The sequence below is a fragment of the Mesoplodon densirostris genome, chromosome 2 (assembly GCF_025265405.1).
Source record: "Mesoplodon densirostris isolate mMesDen1 chromosome 2, mMesDen1 primary haplotype, whole genome shotgun sequence".
Classification (NCBI taxonomy): domain Eukaryota; kingdom Metazoa; phylum Chordata; class Mammalia; order Artiodactyla; family Ziphiidae; genus Mesoplodon; species Mesoplodon densirostris.
In genome coordinates, this window is record NC_082662.1 from 57,164,409 (window position 1) to 57,187,896 (window position 23,488).

Here is a 23,488-nt window from a genome sequence, read left to right on the forward strand (position 1 = left end):
GTGAGAAATCACTGAAGTGATATATTCAGATGCCTACCAGAATGCCTATAAATTGTGAACATTCAGTAAATGGAAGCCATTACTATTATCATAATGATGGCTATTGTTTAGACTCATCACTCTTTCCTGAACAAGCAAGAGAAGTTTAGACTTCTTCTGACTAATACTTCAGCAAAATATTCTTTTCTACAATGCACAAATCCCGTAAGGTAACTGAGTCTTGGAGTTCTTCCATGGGAGAATTTAAGTTACTTAAGTAATAATAGGGGCTCTTATTGAGGCAATAACCTCTCAAAGGCAATCCCACAACATGGTCTTCCCCCATCCCATGCCAAAAACAGCTTTGACAGCAAAGCTCTGATAGAAATTTCATTATGGGTCATGGTCCTTTTTTCTTGTTGTTTGTTTGTTTGTTTGTTTGTTCTGGTTTTTTTTTTTTTGATGGGGGTGGTGAGTGGTGAGTTGAGTTAATATGTTAGTATCAGTGTTGTTAGTAACCAGTTGTCTACATAGCAAAGCTAATTTCATTCCCAAGTTTTGATTTTCCCAAAGAGGACTTTACTTTGGGAAGTTTCTTCTGAGCTGTTATTAACCCCATTTTCAGATAAGAAAACTGAGGCTTAGTTAGGTTAAGTAGCATCCCAGGAGCCCCATAGATAGAAATCAACCAGGCCAAATTTTGACCCCAGATCTGATTGATTCCAGAACTAAAAGGCTAGCAAGCATCATGTTGTATTGCCCAACTTTCTCTTCCTTGGTGCTTCTATTTTTGAGAGTAGCATTTTAGAATGGAGACAGAACTGGCCTATGAACCAGGAGAGTCTCGTTCTAGAATGTGAGCTGGGTTTTGAGTACAGCCAACTTTAGTGTTATAGAAAGAAAACAAAACGTTGTTTTCACTAAGTTTTGTATGACCTAAAACTAATTAACCTTTGAGAGCTCTATAAAATGAGATGTATAGATTAATAACTATAGATTTATCATGATCTATAAAATGAAGGAAATAACCAAGGACATCACTCAGCCTCCTTGTCTAAAGTTTCATTGTTAGAGACTGGTGGTTGCCAAGGGGGAGGGGTTTGGGGGAGGGATGGAGTGGGAGGTTGGGGTGAGCAGATGTAAGCTTTTATATATAGCATGGATAAACAACAGGGTCTTACTGTATAGCACAGAGAACTATATTCAGTATCCTACAATAAACCATAATGGAACAGAATATTAAAGAAAGTATGTATAAATATGTATAACTGAATCACTTTGCTGTACAGCGGAAATTAACAACACTGTAAATCAACTATACCTCAATTAGAAAAAAAAAAATTGAAGGAGAAATAAAGGTTCCTTGTTGGAAGGAACCTAACAGCCACACATTAAACCTCCCAGCTGATGCCTATCCCCCCACCACCCCCATATTCTTGACAAAGAATAATCCCACCATTGTCTGAACATCTATAGTTAGAACTAGCCATATTCCACAGCTGCCCATGTTTTGGGCTAGTCTTACTTGGGAAGTCCTACCTTTAATCTTACATTTTTCTCTTCTCAAATCTCCATGTTATGGTAAGTTAGTCATTTAGTTAATTGTTTCTCCAAGGGTGGAAAGTGCGGAGAACAGGAGTCATGTGTTTCTGATACCATACAATGTCCTTATGAGTGAACATAGCTTTTGCCTTTAAATAAGACACACCTCTTATTCTCACTGATCATTTTCACATGAAGTACACAGCTGTCTTCCGGGCATACTGTGGCTGTGATGGGCATTGACTTCACGCTTCGATACTTCTACAAGGTTCTGATGGACTTATTACCAGTTTGTAACCAAGATGGTGGCAACAAAATAAGGTGAGCCCTTCAGGGACCCCATATCCTATCTAGCTGCAAAATACAAAGAAAAAGATGTCAGGTATCTCCAGTTTAATGCCAAGCACATTGTCATAGTCAGCGTCAGAAATTGAGTCCGTTGCCTGGGTGTTCTATTCAGGAGGTTTTTGTTCTTTTATTTTTCTAAGATGCATGCTGTTTATGACTTAGATGGACAGATTTGGCTTCTAACAAGAAGAGTCACTGTGGCACAGAATTCTCCAAAAGCTCTTGTTTCTCTAGGAGTCAGTAATTAGAGGTTTCCCATATCTTGGGTGCTAGAAAGACCAGAGGGTACTCTTGGGTGGTACTTTTGATGTGAACTTAGTTATTAAACCAAAGTCTGTGAGATTTTCAGATGCTTAGACTGTTCCTTTGTACATTTCCCCAGAAAGAGGCTCATGGAACCAAAAGTCTTTGCCACCTGAATTTCAAAAGAGCATGTCTGATCAAAGCAAGGGCATTCCCTTGATTTAATACAAGCCACTTTTTCTTTCTTTTTTTTTTTTTTTTGTAGTACGCGGGCCTCTCACTGTTGTGGCCTCTCCCGTTGCAGAGCATAGGCTCTGGATGCGCAGGCTCAGTGGCCATGGCCCCGCTCCGCGGCATGTGGGATCCTCCCGGACCCGGGCACGAACCTGTGTCCCCTGCATCGGGAGGCGGACTCTCAACCCATGTCCCTGCATCGGCAGGCGGACTCTCAACCACTGTGCCACCAGGGAAGCCCCCAGGCCACTTTTAAAAATAGCTTTATTTCCAACTCATGACCCATGCTTTATATCACTGCTAAATTTCACATGGGCCCTTAATGGGGAAATGCAGGATTCACAGCAAACTGTTAGGACGAATGGAAAGTAAAATAGCGCAGAATATAGTCTTGATTAAAGCAGTTCTAACTTCACTTATTTAGTGTTTCCATCAAATATATTTTTGCATGTCCTCTGAACGTTGTATTTTAGGTATGTTTGTCATTGAAAGAGGAAATTGTATGGTTTACCTAAAATTTGTGCCTGTAAATACCCAAGACTGCTTCTTTCAGAATCTCCCTCCCCAGAAAAAAGAAAAAAATGTCCCACTTTATACATTCTTGCAAAAGATCTTCAAGCCCATCTTACTTAGTCTGGGTGGTCACATTCTGTACGAAGTATGTAGGTGACCTCAGAGTCAGGTGTAACTCTCTCGCCTTAAACCGTATGCCAGGTAATCCAGCACCTTGAGAATTAAGTGTCTGTCACCTGACTGCCAGCCTTCCTTCATTTCGTCCATGAATATTTACTGAGAACCTGATAAATGCAATTTGTGTCAGGACTAGCAAGATAGATGCTCTCCAGAAGCATAGAACAGCAGCTTCTGTGAATGAGGAATGTCATTGTCTTGGCACAGGTGCTTCATAATGGAGGACAGGGGTTATCTGGTGGCACATCCAACCCTCATTGACCCCAAAGGACACGCACCCGTGGAACAGCAGCACATCACCCACAAGGTATTTGTCACGAAGCTAGAGCCCAGTTCTCCACCGGGCTGCGGCTCACTAACCACATGGCATCTGTCTTGTGTTCTGCTTGGCCTCGGTAGGAGCCCCTGGTAGCAAATGACATCCTGAACCACCCCAACTTTGTAAAGAAGAACCTGTGCAACAGCTTCAGTGACAGAACGGTCCAGAGGTTTTATAAATTCAACACGAGCCTAGTGGTAAGTTGATTCCTCAACGCTCTCTTCTCCCATCCGGCTATGGAATTGCAATGGAGTCATGGTTTGTGTCTGAATGTTAGCTATTACCGGCTGTTTTATTGCCTGGGAATTAGAGGGATAGGACATGACAGACCTTAGTCCAACTCCCCAGTCTGATGGTTGTGGGATATAAAGCCCTGAGTGGAGAAGTAAGTGTTTTAAGGTTTCACAGTTGGTATTTTGCTTTGGTTTTGTTTGTTTAAAGACATACCCAATCTAAGCCCTTTGAAATGTCTGCTGAAGTCTGTTCCCACACTCTTGTATAAATATATGTGGCACCATGTGGTCCTCTCTTCCTGTCTTCTAGAGATTACTCAGTCTCCCTAAATTCTTAAAGCCAAATTAGGTTAGTTCTTGGTCATCCACCCTGTTAGATGAGAGCTCTTATGTAGATCATCCAAAAATAATTCCTTTTTTTCTTTTTTAAGCTTAGAATACTCTCTTGTGATTTGAGATGCTACAAATTTACCTGGGTATGGTTAGAGATCTTAAGGATATACTTATTAATTTGTAAATAATCCTAGCTGAGAGAGAATGGGTCATGACAGAACCAACATTCAAAAAGTTATTCACAAGAAGTAAATGTATTCACAAATCATTACATGTATTATTAAAAAGATAATCATAAAGATGTATTGAGTTAGTACACCTGAAACAAACACAACATTGTAAATCAACTGTACCCTAATAAAAATTTTTTTAAATAAATAAAATAAAATTAGCTTGAAGTCAAAAACAAAAGAGGTTAAATGAAAATCCTGAACTTAAGTCTCAGAAAAAGTGATTGTAAAAACAATTGTGTAGGGTTCTAGAAGAGGTTTTTGTTTTGTTTTGTTTTGTTTTGGGCTTTTTTTTTCTGCAGTACGCCGGCCTCTCACTGCTGTGGCCTCTCCCATTGCGGAGCACGGGCTCCAGACTCGCAAGCTCAGCGGCCATAGCTCACGGGCCCAGCCGCTCCGTGGCATGTGGGATCTTCCCGGACCGAGACACGAACCCGTGTCACCTGCATCGGCAGGCGGACCCTCATCCACTGTGCCACCAGGGCAGCCCTAGAAGAGTTTTAAGAATGAATATGTTACTAGGATAGTGTGTTCAAAGCAAGGGAAGTCATTATTACTCTGTTCAACCCCCATACCCATTCTGATGAGCACTTTCTGTAAAGGTGACATTGACAAACATGCGTGTAATCGGAGGGAGGCTGTCAGGTAAGGTTGTCATATGAAAGTCTGCCTTACTCTGTGTTATCTTCTGTCATTTGTACAATGATTTCCTGAGTCTTCAGCAGAGAAGCTAGGATATTCCAGTAGAAATTTTTCAGACTTGCTAATTTTAGTGGAGTATGAATTAGAATAAATTCTTAATGGCCCAAGTTATTCCATAATGGAATTGGAACATTCCTGGTTATTGGAGCTAACAGGCTGATAAGCCTGTGTTATTGCTTATATTGTGAAGGTGGGCATCTTCCAGGCAGTAAAGAATTCATCTAGACCTCTAAGAAACCATTCAGTGCCATGATTCTCAGGGTTAGGCTTATCCTCACCATGCACACATAAGGGATAACTGGCATGGAAACCAACATGGGCTTAAATAATTGGCCTACTGCATATGACACGTGCAGAGAAAATGACCATACTCAACTTTACAATGCTACTTTAGAATCTTTGGCTTTCAAATATTGTAGACATTTCATGAAGCCACCTATCCCATTTTCTTGTTATAGAACGAAGGAAAGGATGCTTGCTTTAGTTGGATTGAACTCTTTTCATCAGTTGGTTGAAGGGTTGTTTTCAGGATGGTAGAGCTGAATCTTTGCATTGTTGTCTGTCACTTCTGACAACTCTGTTGTCTATAGGGGGATTTGACGAACCTTGTGCACGGCAGTCACTGTTCTAAATACAGACTGGCGAGGATCCCGGGAACCAATGCGTTTGTCGGCATCGTCAACGAAACGTGTGACTCTCTTGCCTTCTGTGCTTGTAGCATGGTGGACCGGCTCTGTCTCAACTGTCACCGGTAAAAATGGGACAGGTCGTATTCTCTGTTTACCACACTACTGAATATTTTAACTGTTGCCAACTGCAAAATAAACATGAAGTGTTCAGGTGTGTCCTAGAGGAAAGGAAACTCCTGGTTACAAAAGCATTTAGAGCTGTGTTGTTTGCAGCATCCTCGTCCAAAGAACAATGGATTGAGGTCAACTGTGTATTTAAACCTTTAGGGATAGCTTTTACTGTCGCTTTTAACTATGGTGTCTTTATTTCATTTCCCTAGGTGCATGTACAATATATAGTTTATCAACCCGCTGCATAGTAACTTTCTTTTTCCTTTTCAGAATGGAACAAAATGAATGTGAATGTCCTTGTGAGTGCCCTCTAGAGGTCAATGAGTGCACTGGCAACCTCACCAATGCAGAGAACAGGTAAATTTAAAATGTGTGTGTGTGTGCATATTTATAATGGCAGTCTTGTTTATAGATTTGTTTCGAGTTGGAAGTATAAGAAGGTGATTCATTCTGATGATGGAACTGTTCAGTGAGCCAGTTTTCAAACTCTATAGTGTCTTAAAGTGAAGTCCACGTTCAGGTTTGAATATAAATGCTAAAAAATTTTTGAGTATATGTGCTATTTACAAAAATATGAGACTGTTACAAGCATTAACTAAGTGCCTAACATGTGTCAGATACTGTATGTCCAGTAAGTCACTTAGTTTTCTTTCTTTTTTTTTTTTCTTTATTTTTGGTTACATTGGGTCTCGTTGCTACATGTGGGCTTTTCTCTAGTTGTGGTGAGCAGGGGCTAGTCTTCATTTCAGTGCGTGGGCTTCTCATTGCAGTGGCTTCTCTTGTTGCAGAGAACAGGCTCTAGGCGCCCAGGCTTCAGGAGTTGTGGCTCAAGGGCTCTAGAGTGCAGGCTCAGTAGTTGTGGCACATGGGCTTTAGTTGCTCTGCGGCATGTGGGATCTTCCTGGACCAGGACTCGAACCCGTGTCCCCTGCATTGGCAGACAGATTCTTAACCACTGTGCCACCAGGGAGGCCCTGTCACTTAGTTTTCAAATTAACCCTTTGATAAACATGTAGGAACATTTCACACACACAGATGCTCACACATAATATAGCATTATTTATCTCAGTGACAGATTTTCAGGCCAGATTGGCCCAAGGTTTCATAGAGCTAAGTGACAAAACCAGGATTCAAACCCCGATCTGTTTGACACTGTCAGGGGCCAAGGGCATGATGAGTTTGGAATATGGATGGTATTGGTCCTAACCTTCAGACTTGCTCCTACGTAGAAACCCAAGCTGTGAAGTACACCAGGAGCCAGTGACGTACACGGCTATTGACCCTGGCCTGCAGGATGCTCTTCACCAGTGTGTCAACAGCAGGTGCAGTCAGAGGATGGAGAGTGGGTAAGCAGTGCCTGGTGCTGATTTCACATCAACATCATAGCTGCAGGAGCAGAACCTAGTAAAGAACAGGGACCAGCAGCCTCGTTGAGCTTTTCCAGATGGTATTTATCATCCCCATTCTTGATGTTTTAAAAAGATGTACCAGTTTTTCAGATCTAGAACTGATTTTGATATGCCTTTTATCTATCAGGTTTAATGTTATTTGGTTTCCACTTGGTACAGGTATTTGGCACATGTACCATATCTTAGTAGCCTCATCTGTGGATGGAAAAGTTATTCTTGAAATAAGAGGAGTAAGAGAGGAAATGACATGAAGAAGCAAGGGCAAGGGGGCAGGAACTCATGGGTTCTAGAAACAGAACCCAGCTCTATGTGTGGTACATTGAAGCTCATCAATTGTTTCTTAGAAAGCAGATATGCTTTACAGTCGTGTTGAGAACTGAAAGCCACATGCTCCCTGCTCCCTCCCCCTCCTCCCTAGGGTGTTTGGGACTAAACAGCTGCAAGCTGCCATTTGATTCAACAAAGTTAGTGGGTGAAAGGGGCAGTCAGTTTTACTTTCAGTATGTATTTTAGCAAAGGAATGGTAGGGCATCAGATAGATTAATTCGGTGTGTTATGCAGTAACCCAAAGCCTATTAAGCTTGAGAAACACTGTCAGAATGTACTCAACATGTTAAAAGTTATAAGAAATTGGCAGCAAAGAAATCTGTTTAACTTATCCACTGTTTCCCCAACTTGTTTGATCAATTTTTCCTTCCTTCCTTTTTCTTTTTTTTTTTTTTTTTTTTTGCTGTATGCGGGCCTCTCACTGTTGTGGCCTCTCCCTTTGCGGAGCACAGGCTCTGGACGCGCAGGCTCAGCGGCCATGGCTCACGGGCCCAGCCGCTCCGTGGCATGTGGGATCTTCCTGGACCAGGGCACGAACCCGTGTCCCCTGTGTCAGCAGGCGGACTCTCAACCACTGCACCACCAGGGAGGCCCCCTTTTTCTTTTTTTTTAATGACCATATACCTGGGGGGTGTTAGGCCGAAGTCTAACAAACCTTGGGGCCGTGTGGTCTTTTAAGATGATTTTGAGTGACCCTGCACTAATCCATGATGTGTGGACTTCATGGCTTGATTCACAGAGAGTGGTTCTATTTCTCTCATCTCCAAGCTGTTGAGGGATATTAGACAGCTTTCCCATGGCAGGTATGGCTGTTCTCCTTTTATAAGGAAAGGAAACTCAGGCTCAAGGAGTTATAGCACTAGTGAGTCATGGAACCCCTGAGAGCTATCTGATGCCCAAGTCCATGTGCTCTCCCCTGCATGACACCGCTTTCTGGAACATTCAGCGTTGTCTTTCTGGCAGGGACTGCTTTGGTGTGCTGGATTGTGAATGGTGCATGGTAGACAGCGATGGCAAGACCCACCTGGACAAATCCTACTGTGCGCCCCAGAAAGAATGCTTCGGGGGGATCGTTGGAGCCAAAAGCCCCTATGTTGATGACATGGGAGCAATAGGTATGTTTTTGGGGAACCCAGAATAATTTGATTCTTGAAAACATATTTTCTTGCCTCTATACTAGGACAAAGATCTTAAAATAATTCTCTACCCTACTTCCCTGATTTCTTGGCCAGTAGTTTTTCGTTGCAAAACCAAGGCAAATAATTACTTTCAAAGCTGGCTAGCTATACTGTGCAGAGTAAGCAGCCATCTTTCCTGCCAAATTTTGCAAGCCTGGAATTCATTCCCATTAAGCTTGTTCTGAGAAATATCAGGCCTGATTTCTGAGCAGCTGAACTGTGGGGTTGTGTGAATGTGAATGCCAGCTGTCAGAAGCATAGGGCTGGCGATGGGCAGAGTGACCCGTGCATTTCGCTTTCCTGCTGCTACCTTCCCTCACAACTTGTGAAGGCAGAAATCTTACGGCTACAAATTAGTATTTAGGTCCTTGAGGTCGGCAAAAGCCAGAGCTATCCAGTGCAGTGGGGGGTGGCTTGGGGTGGGGGACAGGGACATTTTTGGGAGGAACACCACTGGGATTAGGCCCCAAGACCTCAAAAATACTACCTGCATACCCACCCTGAGATCTTCTCAGTGTCTTTCTGGAATTACCACAAGCTCCTCAAGCTTAGTTGGCGAGTGAAAAGATACTTAAGCCTTTAGTTAATGCCTTTTTTGACATCTCCCCACATTAGCCTGTCTGTGGAAGAAAAGCTTTTCCTATGTGAGGAAGGCTTCTGAGCTCTAGTAGGACTACTGGACCAGGTTAGGACACGGTTGAAGTGACCTTGCTCCAAGAAGTCACTTTATGTGCCCACCTGCAGTTTCCTGTCTGAAAAGTGCAAATAGTGTCTTAAAGGGAACCCAATATGCTTTGAAATGTGAGCCTTTTTTGGAGGTCACGTGACTGAGCCACTGAACTAAATGACACCATGTAGAGTAAATATGTGCTGAGAGACCCACGTTGCCCTGCCTCACCTCTGTATTAAGAGTAGTGCACAGCCCAGGGCTGGGCCCTTAGACTGGGCACTGCATGTGTAAGGGATCCTCAGCCACTCGCTTACTTCACAAGTCCTTGCCAATTGTGTGCTCTCCAAGCAAGCAACATTTCATCCGAGAACCAGAAATTAAAGGAAGCCCTGTTCCCACATCCTGGTGGGTCTTCTTTAAGGGATTCAAAGCTTAAAGCAGCCGTTCTTACATATCTTCACTAAACCCCTTCCCACTGCATTCCTTCCCATCTCACCCCTGTCCCCATCTCCTACTACACTTGGGAAATCTTTATGAAGGACATCTGTTTGTTTATATTTTAATGAAGGTGATGAGGTTGTCACATTGAACATGATTAAAAGTGCCCCTGTGGGTCCAGTGGCTGGAGGCATCATGGGCTGCATCATGGTCTTGGTCCTGGCCGTGTATGCGTACCGTCATCAGATTCATCGCCGGAGTCATCAGCATATGTCTCCTCTTGCTGCCCAAGGTGAGCTCGAAAGGAATCCCAAAGCTCCCCCAGGAGGCAGCAGCCTCCCAGGGTTGTTCCAAGGGGAGAAGGACAGTAACCAGTTGTAAGCCTTTAAGCGACTGTTAAGACCAGTGCTACATTTCCTGCTACCGTGGAGTAGATTCGGAGGTCCCCAAAGCCTGCTTCCCTCCTTTAGTTCACAGCTCATTCTTTAGGGCCTAAATCCTGCAAGCCCCATTTGATTCCCCAGAAAATCCCTAGATTATCTCTCTCCTTACACAAGCGTGAGCCCGCCATAGCTTGCCTCTGGAATAAGCCAGTCAGGGGAGCTGGGATGCTGAGTGGGAAATGTTGTTCTTCACTAAGCTCAGATATGCTGCCTTTGCCGTTCCGAAAAGACGGGCAGACCAAAGATACCTCAGGTCACTACTGGCAAGAACATGAATCTGTTCTGTTGCAGATATTATTATATTGTGTGAATGACCACACATTCAAAGGAATGGTCACATCTCTTAAAACAGGATAAGGACTGTCCAACCTGGGTAAGGACGTGAAGTCAGATACAAAATGATTAATTGGTAATTATGGCTTCCATATCAAGAGTTAAATGTGGTATCTGTGCTCATTTGCAAGGAACAAAACCATTTAATGACCATCCCCATCCTCCCTAAAAACCCCTTGGGATGTGTTACCCTGACCTTTGTGGAGATAAGGCTCACTCATCATTTTTCCTGGACTTGGTCAGGAGCCTGGCAGCAGTCATGATTAGTTGATGTTGGAATATTTCAGTGTGGTCGCAGTCCTGTCGGGGGATCGTGGATCGTGTTGTCTGATTTAGTAACTGAGCTGACCACAAAGCTCTTTCCTCTTGGTAAGGTTTGGTGTGACTGAGGATGACTGCCGTCCAGTGTAACCTTAGGCCTGGCCTTTTATAGGATTCTGTAGCACCATTTTATCAGCACAGTCAGCCGTGGTTTTAGACCCCTTCCTTCCATTTCAGGTACTTGAGGAGAGGATTAAAGACCTGTTAGCCTCAATCAACATCTTTTCTCCTCTGTCTCCAGAAATCAATCTCAGGTGCCCCTCTGGATGATTCACCTCTTGTTCTCTCTTCTGATTCCTGCTCCCTCCTCCTTTAAAAAAAAAAAAAAAAGAGATGGGGCATCAGTTCATTGATGGAATGCTGTCATCCAGTCATCAAATGAGCACTCTGCAGGGCATTAAAGTGGGTGATTTTGTTTGATTAAATAGTCATGTTTCTCTCTTTTGAATGATGGGTAGAAATGTCAGTGCGTATGTCCAACCTGGAGAATGACAGAGATGAAAGGGATGATGACGGCCATGAAGACAGAGGCATCAGTGAGTATCCAGGCTGCCTCCATGCAGAACGCGGCAGCAGGAGGCTAATCCAGAATAAATGTGCTTTCTCGTATTAAAGTTTAAGATGCTTTGGCATGATGGCGTTCTTTTCTTCCCCCATTTTCATTAGGAATAAGCATAGGTATTTGCTTTGTTCTAGTACATCTCAAAAGATTTCAGGGTGTTCTTTGTTGCATTAAGTACTTTGGCCTAAAACACCTTACTCTTCCCTTTCTTTCTCCTCCTCATTACTTTCCAGTATAGCATTTTAGAAAGGGAGTCATCAGGTATGCATTTCTCTTAAATCCCTTAACTAATGTATACAACTCAGGGGGAAGAAAAAAAACATTTCTCTTATCAAAAGAGAGCTCCATGTGTGTTGAGATACTTTGGCCTTCAACTATACAGAGTCTATCTCCTTGATGCATGTTGGAGATATGTCATTAGGGAGCTCTTGCTGTCCCAGTCCTAAAACCAACTCCCCTAATCCTCAGAATTGTTAAAAAATTACTCATTCTAGCTCTGCAAGGAATAACTCCCCCCATCATGTGAAAGAGCCTACTTAGCGCAAATGCGCTTGATACAATAAAGATACTGGCCTAAGAGTGACTAACCATCCTTGCCTTCCACAGTCAGCAATACTCGATTTATAGCCGCGGTCATCGAACGGCACGCACACAGTCCAGAAAGGAGGCGTCGCTACTGGGGTCGCTCGGGAACAGAAAGCGATCATGGTAAGGTCTGGCTTCCTGCGCTTGAGGCCCTGAGGACCCTGGTGCACTTGTGGGCCAGTGCTCACAAGTTATTTATGCATAAATAACCCTTCTCTCTCTTTCCTGTTCCATGCTCAGGTAAATTATTTTGACATAGTTTTCCAAAAAGATACATTCCAACATGAAACTTTTATAAGAGCCCTAGGAGAGTTTGGCTTACGGCTCAGCATTCCCAAGCATATCTGAGATGACCTCTGGGCACACAGATTGCCTCCTGGGTTTTCTCCATGAATAAGCATTCAGATCATCTCAGTGGTACCTGCTTACCCATTCACTGAGAACCAAGTGGTACCCCACTTGGTTCTCAGTGAATCGGCTTACTCATAGGTCCTGCTGCCCAGTGATGTTGGTTGGCAAACACCAGCATCGACAAGGGCTCTCTTGGCCACATACTCTCAGGGCCTGGCAAGAATCCATGCTGTCATCTGGCATCCCCTGCCCTGACCTCCTGCCTGGCCTGGAGCCCCAGGGAAGGCTTCACCAAAGAGACAACACTTACCCTGGGCCTTGAAGGATGATTAAAGAAAAACGAGGGACAAAGGATATTAGAGGCAAAGGGACTGGTGTGTACAAAGTCATGGAGGTGCCTAAAGTGCCTGTGAGGTGCTCGGGAAGGGTCGGGACTGAGTTGTGAAGAGACACTGGGTGCTAAGTGAGCTACCAATTATCAAGTCCACGGCTGTACCAACAGCATGGCCACCATGTACCTTCTCACCTTCCCAGTGCCCGTATGGCTTATTGTCACAGACAACAGCAGATGTGTCCTACTGTCTAGGCATACCTGCCACTGTTGCACAAAAATATAACAGAAGTGTACATCCTTTCCTGTAATTGTCAGATCTTTTTGTTTTTCATATAGCTGTTTAATTTTCCAGAAATCTTTCTTTTCTTCCCAGAATCAGGTCTTTTTTTAATGCATAAATAATGCATTTATGCTTTTTTTATTCTGCTTTCTCCACATCTACCCTGAAAAAAAAAAAAATGTCTTCAAGCAGTGTGCTTCCACACCTGTGCTAAAAAATGCAGGAATAGATGTTCATCAAAGCAACCAATGTGGCCTTTTACACCACAGCCAGATATTCAAACTCCCTTTGGAAAACAGGAGAAGCCAAAGGTCTGATTTTTAAATTGGGGACTCTTAATTTGGGCTCTGAATGACATTGTTCCCACCAACTAAATAGAAACTTCTGGTTTCTATGGAGAGTCAAAGCAGAACTTAAATTTCTCAGTTTCTTTGACTTTCTGCCTTTTTTCCAGAAAAACCTTTGAACCTGCATAAATTCATTCTGCCAGGCAGTTCTGTGTCTCTTCTCCTTTGAATAATAAAACAGGTTTGAGGCTACTAAAGTTCAACAGAAATAATTTCTTATTCAGCAGAAATACTGAGTTCTTTCTCTCTCTCTCCCTCTCTGTCTCTCTCTCCCTCTCCCCCACCTCCCCTTCTCTTTCCCCTGGTAGAAACTGCTTCAGTACAAAATTGGAATTCTGAGTGATGTTTCTAATGTTCCATTAGCCCTCCCATCATCTTAGTAAAAATGGCATATGAAGCAACAGCTGAGATAAAAGGCATAGTGCAGTGTCAGCACCCAAAAGCCAAGGCATCTAGCTAAGGGCTTGCTTTCTTTCATTTTTCACAATAATTGGATCCCTGTTAGCCCCAGAGTTTCTCATGCAGACAGAATGCAACGCCAGAAGACGTGGAAGACATTGACATTCCACGTAATTCCAAAGGCACCACAAAGTCAACAGCATTTAACCGGGTGTTGTCATATCCCTGAACCTGTATGGTGGGTCACTAAAAGTGGTGGCATCAAGCTAATGTCCCTGTGGTACCTAGAGGATAAACCATAGGTACCCATTAAACACGGAAATCGGGTCTAGTTCTTTTGTGGCACATGACTTGCTCAAGCGTGTGTTCTCTTATTTGGTGAAGGTATCAGGCGGGCATCTGCTGTTTGCTTGGCAGAGAGGAAGGAGTTGGGGAAGGGGGCGGGATGGGCCTTATTTCTGCCAGGCAGCGTGGTATAGAAGAGCTTATGAGATAGGTCAAGCAGGGCTTCCCTGGTGGCGCAGTGGTTGAGAGTCTGCCTGCCGATGCAGGGGACACGGGTTCGTGCCCCAGTCCGGGAGGATCCCACATGCCGCGGAGCGGCTAGGCCCGTGAGCCATGGCCGCTGAGCCTGCGCGTCCGGAGCCTGTGCTCCGCAACGGGAGAGGCCACAACAGTGAGAGGCCCGCGTACCGCAAATTTAAAAAAAATTAAAAAAAAAAAAAAAGATAGGTCAAGCAGAATTCTGGAATCCCACCTCTCCCCTTCTTTCCAGGTAGTGAGACCTTAGTGAAGCTACACGGACCTCAGTCTCCTAATAATTAAAACGGGATTAGAAATTCCTCCCTGGTAAGGCTGTCGTGAGGATGAAGCGAGATAACACATGGCAGGCATGAGCTCAGAGCTGACCTCACCTCCATACCCACTCTGCCCTCAAGGAATTGATAATCCAGCAGGAAACTGTAAATGCATGCATGTATTCACAAGACTGATAAAAGGCTGAATTATGACAGCTTCCTTAAAGAAGTGGAACAAAGAAGAAGATGGGGAGAGAGTTCACTTTTATCTGCAAGTAAATCATGTAAGACCCTGGGGGGGAGAGGGGACACGCACAAAAGGAAGCCTCAAAAGAATAAAAGATACAAATATATAAGTATGGAACAGACCAGACTTTCATGGTATGGTTCAGAGTGGTGATATTCCCAGAATTAAAACTAAATGTTACCAAGCTAAACTTGGAGACTCCAGGCTGCATTTTTAACTAGAAATATTTCATGTGGCCAACAGAGTTTTGTATTTTAAAAGAACCTAATTTTTAATTTTTGTATCTTAAAAGAAAGCTACTCAAAGTAAGAATGGTTTCTGAAAAGTAGAATCATTTTTATCAACGTTCTAACACATGTAGAATGATTGTTTTCCAGCACTTGACTATTAACTGTTACACTCTGCTTTGCCCATTATTTCTCTTGAAAATATCATATTCTAACTAATCAATTGGGCTTTTTTTTTTTAAGAAGATGTTGGGGGTAGGAGTTTATTAATTAATTAATTAATTTTTGCTGTGTTGCGTCTTCGTTTCTGTGTGAGGGCTTTCTCTAGTTGTGGCAAGCGGGGACCACTCTTCATCACGGTGCGCGGGCCTCTCACTGTGGCGGCCTCTCTTGTTGCGGAGCACAGGCTCCAGACACGCCGGCTCAGTAGTTGTGACTCACGGGCCTAGTAGCTCCACGGCATGTGGGGTCATCCCAGACCAGGGTTCGAACCCGTGTCCCCTGCATTAGCAGGCAGATTCTCAACCACTGCGCCACCAGGGAAGCCCCAATTGGCTTATTTTTAAGTTAAAAACCACCAGTATGTATTTGTTCCTTGTGAGTCTGTGTTTTAGTTTCCATCTCATTAGAAACATTAAAAATGTACATTAAGCACCATTTTTTTCTTTGTAAAAGGGAATTTTTCCCCTAGCGAAGTAAATTCCAAAAGACTTAAAACGCAAATGCTGAACCTTGAAAATCTGGTCAAAAACTACGTAGTGCACCACGAAACCATTTTTAGAAGTGCAGAGATATTCTCCTGCAGTTACTCGCTGTGACCACAAAGGGGTGATGACCACAAAGGGGTGAGTGAGTCCCCAGAGGGACCTAACAGCCCTTGCCATCAAGAGGGTTTTCTTAAGAACCGTCAGATAAATACATTAGCAGAACGCCAAAGAGCAAAAGCCTAATTTGACTCTTCTATTCCTTATGGATGCCAGGCCTCCTTCCTGAAGCCTGTTTCTCCTTGAAATTGGCTTTGCAGGAATTTCTCTGCATGCACCTTTGGATAGTAAAGAAGTCTTTCTTTGAAAGTATTTGTAAATGTCCTCTGTGTCTTAAATGGTGCTGCTTCCTGCATGAGTCAGAGACCGCGTCTGTCTTATGCATCACTGTGCCCAGCACTCCACAGAATTGCCTGGCGCTGAGTAAACACTCATTTAATTTGCTAAGTGAGAGCACGTGTTTGGCTTTCTCCTGCTTCTCTGAAACATGCTACTCCCTCCCTCCAGATTTCCATGAATTACTGAGATAAGAGGAAGCCTGAGTAAGTTACAGAGGGGTTGAGCGATAGTGTCCCACTGAGGAAATAAAACAGAATTGCCCCAGAGGGGTTCCCTTCGGAGGGGTCCCTGCTGGGATTCTCATCAGAAAGCACCAGGAGAAACGGGGCTGCCCCCGAGTTACCTTGGGAATGGCTGCAAGGTCACCACCCACCTGGGCCTGTGACCAGCCAGGTTCAGAGCACCCCTGGACTCTAAGTCAGAGCTCCAGGCAGGGCCCAGTGAATCCTAGAATGTCTTCATTATTAGATGAGACTGGTAAAATGTCACACCAGACAGAACCACAGATTGCTGAAAAAATTATGTGATTTTTTTTTAAGCACATGCTTTGCGTAAGGCGTAAATCCTCGTACTTTAAGAAATAGTTTGCTAATGGAGAAGACAGCCCTATATTTTTTTGTAATATGGTAAAATCTAAGATAGGGATGTGCACAGAATACCGTTTAAACTCACAGAAGAGACACCAGAACCCCTATAGGTTGGTATGACTGGGTGGGGTGGATGTTGGTTGGGAAGGTTTCCCAGAAAAGACCTTCAAACATAACATGAAGCACAACAGCAAGATAAGGGAAGGTGGGAGGGTGAGGCAGGCAGAAGGACCACTATGAATTTTACACCACGAACGTGAAAATCAGCTGTCAGTTCCGATGGGTGCTTGTAAATGAGCAGAGTCAGGAAGGCATCCAGGAGGCAAGATGAAGGCAGCCTAGCACTAAAGGTTGGCTAAAAATAATCAACACAGACACTGAGATTTTGCTAAAATGTGTTTTCTAGTACTTTAGTCTCTTATGTGTAGAACATTTGTAACTGAGGTTTTAAAGCCTATATTACATTCTAGACTTAGCACTACTGAAGCTGAGAATCTTGTTCTGGCTCCTGATCTCTTAATCTTGGGTAAAGGCATCACTGTTCCTCCAGCATCTGAACCTAGAAACCTCAAGGATATTAACCCTCTTGGCATCTTCACCAGGAGGTCCATTTGGTCACCAGAGCCAGCCCTTCCCTGAACTTGAACAGCTGCTCGCTCCACTTAAACACGGCTAATGTCCCACTTCACGGCCTTGCCGTCTTCTTGGGCCGATGCTCAGTCCCCTGTCCTCCGAGCCTCAGATCCCTCCTTCCTTGTGGCCAGCCTCCTCATTGCTACAAGGGCTCATCTTAAAGCACACGTTATGTTATTGCCATCTACCTTCCCCCTGCCCTTGGACCAGCCTTGCTGGTCTGGTCTCAGCCCGCCTGTCCAGCCTCATCTCTTGCTCTTTTCTCCTACACGTGAAGCTTTTCCCCATTCCTCAAATCGATGGAGCCTTTCAGTCTTCTGGTCTTTGAATATGCTCATCTCCCTGCCTGAAGTACCTTCCACCCCTTCCTTTACCTAGTGAACCCCTCTCTCCCGTGAGGGCCACCTCATGGGTCACTTCCTCCAGGATCCTAAGCCAAGTTCATCAGCTTTGGTATTCCTTTGTAATGCCTCTGGTTTCGCACCTGTGTTTCCCCTTCTTGACTATGGGCTTCTCAGAAGCTGGGGCCTCACCTTACCCCTTTTTCTGTTGAGCCCCTAGCCTGGCATCTGGCACCAAGAGGGCATTCAGTAATGCTGGACACACAACAACGAACTCTCCTTCTTCTGTCCTGATTTATGGCCAACGTGCCTGTTTTTCTGGCTGGGTATCTCTACATATGTTATTCACAAACTCTCAAAATCAAGATGTGCAAAAACAAAATTCGTTACCTTCCCGGAGACTCAGGATCTCGGAGTCACCCTCTCACCATCCTGACTGTAAGTTGCAGTCCTCTTTAACCACCCCTCACCTCCCAGCCCCCCACATCAAATTGCTGATGAACTACTACTGTTTCCACCCCCCAGAGCTGTCTGTCCAATCCCATAGCTTTAATTCAACAACTCTCAGCTGGGCTGTTGCAATAACCTCCTAACTGCCTCCCTCTCTCTCCTTTTTATTCAGCCTCCAAACTGCCACCAGAACTCTCTCTTTTTTGTATATATATAAATTTATTTATTTATTTTTGGCTGCGTTGGGTCTTCATTGCGCGCAGGCTTTCTCTAGTTGCGGCAAGCGGGGGCTGCTGTTCCTTGCGGTGCACGGGCTTCTCATTGCGCTGGCTTCTCTTCTTGCGGAGCACGGGCTCTGGGCACGTGGGCTTCAATATTTGTGGCTCGCTGGCTCTAGAGCGCAGGCTCAGTAGTTGTGGCACACGGGCTCAGTTGCTCCACGACATGTGGGATCTTCCCAGACCAGGGATCGAGTCCATGTTCCCTGCATTGTCAGGCGGATTCTTAACCACTGTGCCTCCAGGGAAGTCCCAGAACTCTCTCTTTTATATATATATATATATATACAGCAGGTTCTTATTAGTCATCAATTTTATACACATCAGTGTATACATGTCAATCCCAATCGCCCAATTCATCACACCACCACTACCACCCCCTGGCCGCTTTCCCCCCTTGGTGTCCATACATTTGTTCTCTACATCTGTGTCTCAACTTCTGCCCTGAAAACCAGCTCATCTGTACCATTTTTCTAGGTTCCACATACATGCGTTAATGTACGATATTTGTTTTACTCTTTCTGACTTACTTCACTCTGTATGACAGTCTCTAGATCCATCCACGTCTTAACAAATGACTCAATTTCGTTCCTTTTTATGGCTGAGTAATATTCCATTGTATATATGTACCACAATTTCTTTATGCATTCGTCTGTCGATGGGCATTTAGGTTGCTTCCATGACCTGGCTATTGCAAACAGTGCTGCAATGAACATTGGGGTGCATGTGTCTTTTTGAATTATGGTTTTCTCTGGGCATATGCCCAGTAGTGGGATTGCTGGATCATATGGTAATTCTATTTTTAGTTTTTTAAGGAACCTCCATACTGTTCTCCATAGTGGCTGTATCAATTTACATTCCCAGCAACAGTGCAAGAGAGTTCCCTTTTCTCCACACCCTCTCCAGCATTTGTTGTTTGTAGATTTTCTGATGATGCCCATTCTAACTGGTGTGAGGTGATACCTCATTGTAGTTTTGATTTTCATTTCTCTAATAATTAGTGATGTTGAGCAGCTTTTCCTGTGCTTCTTGGCCATCTGTATGTCTTCTTTGGAGAAATGTCTATTTAGGTCTTCTGCCCATTTTTGGATTGCGTTGTTTGTTTCTTTAATATTGAGCTGCATGAGCTGTTTGGAGATTAATCCTTTGTCCGTTGATTCGTTTGCAAATATTTTCTCCCATTCTGAGGGTTGTCTTTTCATCTTGTTTATGGTTTCCTTTGCTGTGCAAAAGCTTTGAAGTTTCATTAGGTCCCATTTGTTTATTTTTGTTTTTATTTCCATTTCTCTAGGAGGTGAATCAAAAAAGATCTTGCTCTGATTTATGTCAAAGAGTGTTCTTCCTATGTTTTCCTCTAAGAGTTTTTTTTTTTTTACTTTGGCTGTGTTGGGTCTTCGTTTCTGTGTGAGGGCTTTCTCTGGTTGTGGCAAGTGAGGGGCACTCTTCATCACAGTGTGCGGGCCTCTCGCTATCGTGGCCTCTCTTGTTGCGGAGCGCAGGCTCCAGATGCGCAGGCTCAGTAGTTGTGGCTCACGGGCCTAGTTGCTCCATGGCACGTGGGATCCTCCCAGACCAAGCCTCGAACCCGTGTCCCCTGCACTGGCAGGCAGACTCTCAACCACTGCGCCACCAGGGAAGCCCCCTCTAAGAGTTTTATAGTGTCTGGTCTTACATTTAGGTCTCAAATCCATTATGAGTTTATTTTTGTGTATGGTGTTAGGGAGTGTTCTAATTTCATTATTTTACATGTAGCTGTCCAGTTTTCCCAGCACCACTTATTGAAGAGACTGTCTTTTCTCCATTGTATATCTTTGCCTCCTTTGTCATAGATTAGTTGACCATAGGTGCATGGGTTTATCTCTAGGTTTTCTATTTTGTTCCATTGATCTGTGTTTCTGTTTTTGTGCCAGTACCATACTGTCTTGATTACTGTAGCTTTGTAGTATAGTCTGAAGTCAGGGAGTCTGATTCCTCCAGCTCCGTTTTTTTCCCTCAAGACTGCTTTGGCTATTCAGGGTCTTTTGTGTGTCCATACAGATTTTACGATTTTTTGTTCTAGTTCTGTAAAAGTGCCATCGGTAATTTCATAGAGATTGCATTGAATCTGTAGATTGCTTTGAGTAGTATAGTCATTTTCACAATATTGATTCTTCCAATCCAAGAACATGGAATATCTCTCCATCTGTTGGTATCATCTTTAATTTCTTTCAACGGTGTCTTATAGTTTTCTGCATACAGGTCTTTTGTCTCCCTAGGTTTATAAACCTAGGTTTATTCCTAGGTATTTTATTCTTTTTGTTGCAGTGGTAAATGGGAGTGTTTCCTTAATTTCTCTTTCAGATTTTTCATCATTAGTGTATAGGAATGCAAGAGATTTCTGTGCATTAATTTTGTATCCTTCAACTTTACCAAATTCATTGATTAGCTCTAGTAGTTTTCTGGTGGCATTTTTAGGATTCTCTATGTATAGTATCATGTCATCTGCAAACAGTGACAGTTTTACTTCTTCTTTTCCAATTTGTATTCCTTTTATTTCTTTTTCTTCTCTGATTGCCATGGCTAGGACTTCCAAAACTATGTTGAATAATAGTGGTGAGAGTGGACATCCTTGTCTTGTTCCTGATCTTAGAGGAAATGCTTTCAGTTTTTCACCATTGAGAATGATGTTTGCTGTGGGTTTGTCGTATATGGGCTTTATTATGTTGAGGTAGGTTCCCTCTATGCCCACTTTCTGGAGAGTTTTTATCATAAATGGGTGTTGAATTTTGTCAAAAGCTTTTCCTGCATCTATTGAGATGACCATATGGTTTTTATTCTTGAGTTTGTTAATATGGTGTATCACATTGATTGATTTGCGTGTACTCAAGAATCCTTGCATCCCTGGGATAAATCCCACTTGATCATGGTGTATGATCCTTTTAATGTGTTGTTGGATTCTGTTTGCTAGTATTCTGTTGAGGATTTTTGCATCTCTATTCATCAGTGATATTGGTCTGTAATTTTCTTTTTTTGTAGTATCTTTGTCTTGTTTTGGTATCAGTGTGATGGTGGCCTCATAGAATGAGTTCGGGAGTGTTCCTTCCTCTGCAATTTTTTGTAGGAGTTTGAGAAGGATGGGTGTTAACTCTTCTCTAAATGTTTGGTAGAATTCACCTGTGAAGTCATCTGGTCTTGGACTTTTGTTTGTTGGAAGATTTTTAATCACAGTTTCAATTTCATTACTTGTGATTGGTGTGTTCATATTTTCTATTTCTTCCTGGTTCAATCTTGGAAGATTATACCTTTCTAAGAATTTGTCTGTTTCTTCCAGGTTGTTCATTTTATTGGCATAGAGTTGCTTGTAGTAGTCTCTTAGGATGCTTTGTATTTCTGTGGTGTCTGTTGTAACTTCTCCTTTTTCATTTCTAATTTTATTGATTTGCGTCCTCTCCCTCTATTTTTTTTTTTTTGTTTCCTTGGGATTTTTTTTTTTTTTTTTTTGCGGTACGTGGGCCTCTCACTGCTGTGGCCTCTCCCGTTGCGGAGCACAGGCTCCAGACGTGCAGGCTCAGCGGCCATGGCTCACGGGCCCAGCCGCTCCGTGGCCTGTGGGATCCTCCCGGACCGGGGCACGAACGCATGTCCCCTGCATTGGCAGGCGGACTCTCAACCACTGCGCCACCAGGGAAGCCCCTCCTCTCCCTCTTTTTCTTGATGAGTCTGGCTAATGGTTTATCAATTTTGTTTACCTTCTCAAAGAACCAGCTTTTAGTTTTATTGATCTTTGCTATTGTTTTCTTTGTTTCTATTTCATTTATTTCTGCTCTGATCTTTATGATTTCTTTCCTTCTGCTGTCTTTGGGTTTGTTTGTTTTTCTTTCTCTAGTTCCTTTAGGTGTAAGTTTAGATTGTTTTCGTGAGATTTTTCTTGTTTCTTCAGGTAGGCTTGTATAGCTATAAAGTTCCCTCTTAGAACTGCTTTTGCTGCATCCCATAGGTTTTGGATCATCGTGTTTTCATTGTCATTTGTCTCTAGGTATTTTTTTATTTCCTCTTTGATTTCTTCAGTGATCTCTTGGTTATTTAGTAACATATTGTTTAGCCTCATGTGTTTGTGTTTTTTACATTTTTTTCCCTGTAATTCATTTCTAATCTCATAACAGTGTAGTCAGAAAAGATGCTTGATATGGTTTCAATTTTCTTAAATTTACTGAGGCTTGATTTGTGACCCAAGATGTGATCTATCCTGGAGAATGTTCCGTGCGCACTTGAGAAGAAAGTGTAATCTGCTGTTTTTGGATGGAATGTTCTATAAATATCAATTAAATCTATCTGGTCTATTGTGTCATTTAAAGCTTCTGTTTCCTTATTTATTTTCATTTTGGATGATCTGTCCATTGGTGTAAGTGAGGTGTTAAAGTCACCCACTATTATTGTGTTACTGTCGATTTTCTCTTTTATAGCTGTAAGCAGTTGCCTTATGTATTGAGGTGCTCCTATGCTGGGTGCATATATATTTATAATTGTTATATCTTCTTCTTGGATTGATCCCTTGATCATTATGTAACGTCCTTCCTTGTCTCTTATAACATTCTCTATTTTAAAGTCTATTTTATCTGACATGAGTATAGCTACTCCACTTTCTTCACATTTCCATTTGCATGGAATATCTTTTTCCATCCCCTCACTTTCAGTGTGTATGTGTCCCTAGGTCTGAAGTGGGTCTCTCGTAGACAGCATATATATGGGTCTTGTTTTTGTATCCATTCAGCAAACCTGTGTCTTTTGGTTGGAGCATTTAATCCATTCATGTTTAAGGTAGTCATCGATACGTACGTTCCTATGACCATTTTCTTAATTGTTTTGGTTTGTTTTTGTAGGTCCTTTTCTTCTCTTGTGTTTCCCACTTAGAGGCGTTCGTTTAGCATTTGTTGTAGAGCTGGTTTGGTGGTGCTGAATTCTCTTAGCTTTTGCTTGTCTGTAAAGCTTTTGATTTCTCCATCGAATCTGAATGAGATCCTTGCCAGGTAGAGTGATCTTGGTTGTAGGTTCTTTCCTTTCATCACTTTAAGTATATCATGCCACTCCCTTCTGGCTTGTAGAGTTTCTACTGAGAAATCAGCTGTTAACCTTATGGGAGTTCCCTTGTATGTTATTTGCCATTTTTCCCTTGCTGCTTTTAATAATTTTTCTTTGTCTTTAATTTTTGCCAATTT

General features: G+C 43.0%; 1 protein-coding gene across 2 annotated transcripts in view; it reads left to right on the forward strand.

Annotated features, from left to right (window-relative positions):
- The window catches only part of CACHD1 (cache domain containing 1), a 218,978-nt gene that overhangs the window by 191,837 nt on the left and 3,653 nt on the right, over nt 1-23,488 (forward strand). For both annotated transcript variants that reach the window (XM_060089904.1, XM_060089905.1), the window contains exons 17-26: nt 1,720-1,842; nt 3,244-3,343; nt 3,436-3,552; nt 5,444-5,604; nt 5,924-6,010; nt 6,883-6,999; nt 8,353-8,504; nt 9,806-9,967; nt 11,231-11,308; nt 11,941-12,042. In XM_060089904.1, coding sequence (XP_059945887.1) covers nt 1,720-1,842; nt 3,244-3,343; nt 3,436-3,552; nt 5,444-5,604; nt 5,924-6,010; nt 6,883-6,999; nt 8,353-8,504; nt 9,806-9,967; nt 11,231-11,308; nt 11,941-12,042 — 1,199 coding nt within the window. The remainder of the gene's footprint in view (nt 1-1,719; nt 1,843-3,243; nt 3,344-3,435; nt 3,553-5,443; nt 5,605-5,923; nt 6,011-6,882; nt 7,000-8,352; nt 8,505-9,805; nt 9,968-11,230; nt 11,309-11,940; nt 12,043-23,488) is intronic.